Below are 3,715 nucleotides of genomic sequence, written 5' to 3'. Positions count from 1 at the left end.
TGTGGGTGCGTTCGTTTTCCTCACCGCCTCCGTTTTTATTTGTCTGTGCGTGTGCGCACGCATGTTTTTTTTTCTGAATCAATGCAAAGACTGTATATGTGAGTGCGTAAATGTCCGCGTGTGTTCTGTGCGCGCTTTTACGCATGGATTAAGCAGAGGGGGGGCTGCGTTTGCGGGGAAGTCTTTTGTTTTATTTATTTATTTTTTTACACTTTTTATCCACTAAATGAAGAGGAGGGGGGGGGGGGTTTGCAGTTTAACATATAGTTCCAGCAATGACTTTTGCAGTCTACTCTTGTATGTTATATTTGTAAGCCTCTATGAGCCCCTCCATGGAGTGGATGAAACCAGATATGCTGCATATACCTCCTATAACAAAGATGGAGACGTCAAAGAAAACCTGGTGCCACTGCAGCTTTCTCCATAGAAGCTTGAGGTGGAAGATACTAGGCAGCAGAAAGCAGAGGCCTGCGCCCGTCAGGCTGCCGGTGAGGCCCATGAGGAGGGCGAAGTGTGGCACATAGATGGCCATGAGCAAGGTGAACACTACAAGGACACAGCGGAGAGTCAGTCCCCAGGATTTTAGGCGTCCGTCGCCGCCGTAGCAATCTGGAAAGTGCGCGCGTCCTCCGTCCTGGAAAAACGACTTCTCGAACACCTCGACGGCGGCGAAAAACGGCAACGGATACGAGAGCAAAGCTTTGGCCACCAGGAAGAGGTTGACGACGGCGCGGATGGTTGGGGGCAGGTTGTCGGTGATCACCTCCTTGGTTTCGTCAGCCCAGGTCAGGTAGGCCACCAGGGCGAAGAGGCCTTTGAGGATGCAGGCGGCGATGTGAGTCCACTTCATCATGCAGTGGAACTCGCTGGGTTTCTGCATGTTCCCCTCCAGCGACGGCAGGAAGATCTGCGACGTGTAGCTGAACACGATAATCCCAATGGAGATGGGGAACTTCTTGACGTCGATGTAGAACTTGACCTTGTCCCAGGCCCAGTCCCGCGCCCTGGAGAGGCAGTAGGCGATGACCAGGACGTTGATGACGAAGTGGGCCATCGTGCACAGCAGGCTGAACTTGGACACGGCTTTCAGGTTCTTGAGGAAGGCGCACGGCAGGAGGGCGACGGTGGCGATGATGGCCCACGACTTCTGCGAAATGGGCATGTTGGGGAAGCTGTTGTACATGAGGTTACCGCTGACCACCACGTACAGGATGCACGTCATCACCAACTCGATGATCTGGGCTACATTCACGACGTGGCCTCCTAACGAGGGGAACCTGGGGGCGCAGCAGGCGTTCGCAATGTCCACATAGGAGTCCCTCACACGGACCAGCTGCCCGTCCTCGTCCTCCTCGTACAGGCAGGCGATGAGGATTTTGCCCGTGTAGCAGCACACCACGGCGGCGAAGATAATCAGAAAGAGTCCGAGGTATCCTCCGTGCAGGATGGCGTAGGGCAACCCGAGGACAAACATCCCCTGAGGACAGACACAAAGGCATTGTGGGTGAGTATTAATTTGTTAAAATTATTATTAATTTCAAACTACATGACATCATAATAGACTTTATCTTAGTGCGGCCTGTAACTGCTCTCCACGTTGTGTGTTTTCCACTTTGCTTTGAGCGCCGTCCGCCCACCTCTGACGTCACCGTGAGCTGGAGGAGACACACTCTGACGTCACAGTGGCGGCCGTGATAAAGAAAAGGATTGCGCCTGCCTGGTGATTTTTTTTTTTTGTCGCATAGCCACACACACACACACACACACACACACACACACACACACACACACACACACACACACACACACACACACACACACACACACACACACACACACACACACACACCTACGCACTTTCACTGACGCTTCTGCGCACTCACAATTAAATTTTTTTTGTCTTGTTTCAGCCTAAATATGCTCTATAAAAAAGTAATTAACTCTATTTCTATTATATTTAAAGTTAATATTTAAATAGGTGTGCCAACATTATAATTCATATTATTTATGATACTGATATTTATCTATGTGTCGTTATGTTCTGGCTACAATTATTATTATTTTTTAATCATTTTCCACGATCCATGTGTTGTTCCAGGTGAGCAGTTATCAGGGAGGAGATCACGCAGTGTGTGTGTGTGTGTGTGCGTGTGTGTGCGTGTGTGTGTGTGTGTGTTGAGAAAAGGGCGCGGGTGTTGGTGGGTACATGGCACTGCTCTAAAAACCTCTGCATTCTCACAATGACAGTGCGTGGAAATGTGAGAACAAACCAAGGATGAAAAGCGACACACAAAAAAAGAAATGATTTATTCCACTATTATTAATAAATAAGTAACTTGATGAAGTTGCTTTAAAGGGGACTTAAATTAACCTTTAATGGACAGTGTTATGCGCTCGCGCAGATGTGCGTGTGTCTGGTTTTTTTCACAGCTGATCCGGACGCGGCTCAGACAAAAACACGAAGCACCAGAACCGTAGCGTTTATAATCCACGAAGTGCGTCTTTACCTGGATTGCATTCGTGACGTTCCAGCCCGCCTCCCAAGCGGTAATTCTTGGTCTGACTTCAGTCAACTCGTTGTTCGGACCCCCGTCCTTTGAGCCGGAGTGCGCTGGCCCGGTTCCGTCCCTCTGGTAGTGGCTGTCTCCGTCCAGCGCACTGCCGTCCCCGCTCGGCTCTCCTCCCATCTCGTCGGATGACAGGATGTCCATCTGCATACCTTGTCTGTGGTCGTAGTCCAAGTCGTCGCAGGCGGCAAAGCCAAGCCCCTCGTCGTCGGTGGCGGCCTGGAAGCCCATCCTGGCGAACATGCCGCTCACCTTCGCCTGGGATTTGTTGGACACAGCCGTGGCTGCGTTTGACAGTTTATTGGAAAGCTTGCCTCTGATTAAAGTCGCCATTTTTCGCTCCTCTCTTGAGTGTCCGCAGCTTAATTAGTGTTTTTCTCCTTCAGTCGGAACAAAAACGTGAGGCTACTTTAAGTTGCAGCTCTTGATTCTCTACATTAGTTAAAGCCACGAGAGAGGGAGGGAAGAAAAAGGCGCAAGTTTTTGTTTCGAAGACACCGATGGTTTTTCAGTTTGCTATCTCCGCTCCTGGTTCAGTGTTCGCCTGCTGCTCTCGCGTATCCTCAGGTTCATGTCACCTTCAGACGTCGCTGCTCTGTCTGTGCATCCTGGCACCGCGCTCTGGTTCAAGACGAGTAGCGCACCTCCGTTTCAGCCGTGCGTGCGCAAAAGCTTTACGCACGACAAAGCGGGCAGCCACAGGTTCCAGAAAAGGCCTATGATGATACTATCGCTTTCTTTTTGGGTTATGAGGTTGGAAAGCAGCGGTTCCTGGAGCAGGCTGAAGGTTTTCAGGTGCCTTTACTGATGCCTATGCGGTACCGTGGCGCCCAGAGGGGGGAGAGGAGGAAGAGGAGGAGGGAGGCGGAGGATGAGGAGGAGGAAGGCACGTGTCCTCACCAGCCTGCCAATGCAAAGCACGTCTCCAACCCTCCCAGTGCCCCACCACACGAGAGGACGGGAGAGATTTGCTGCATTTCTAGGGGAGGCGCTTGTGAACCCCTACCATTCCTTTCCAAAGCCATAAAACATAAAACCTCCTGCCAACATCCAATGACATTCCGGGGCCCTGACATTTTGCATAACTTTACGCCTATAAAAGGAGGCTGGAATTCAACGAAAATCCAAACTGGCGGATCAGATATTAT

The 3,715-nt window shown here is 50.8% G+C and overlaps 1 protein-coding gene across 1 annotated transcript; it reads right to left on the bottom strand.

Moving 5' to 3' along the window:
- Positions 1 to 289: 289 nt before the first annotated feature.
- slc32a1 (solute carrier family 32 member 1) lies at positions 290 to 2,900 on the bottom strand (the record flags this gene model as incomplete). The annotated part of the gene is made up of 2 exons (XM_083891881.1): positions 290 to 1,477; positions 2,508 to 2,900. The coding sequence occupies 2 exons, from the start codon at positions 2,898 to 2,900 to the stop codon at positions 290 to 292; spliced, it is 1,581 nt and encodes a 526-aa protein (XP_083748007.1).
- Positions 2,901 to 3,715: the final 815 nt, after the last annotated feature.

The sequence above is a fragment of the Microchirus variegatus genome (assembly GCF_963457635.1).
Source record: "Microchirus variegatus genome assembly, chromosome: 7".
NCBI lineage: Eukaryota > Metazoa > Chordata > Actinopteri > Pleuronectiformes > Soleidae > Microchirus > Microchirus variegatus.
Note: the sequence above shows the minus strand (reverse complement) of the source record. Positions and strands in the feature narration are given on the sequence as shown.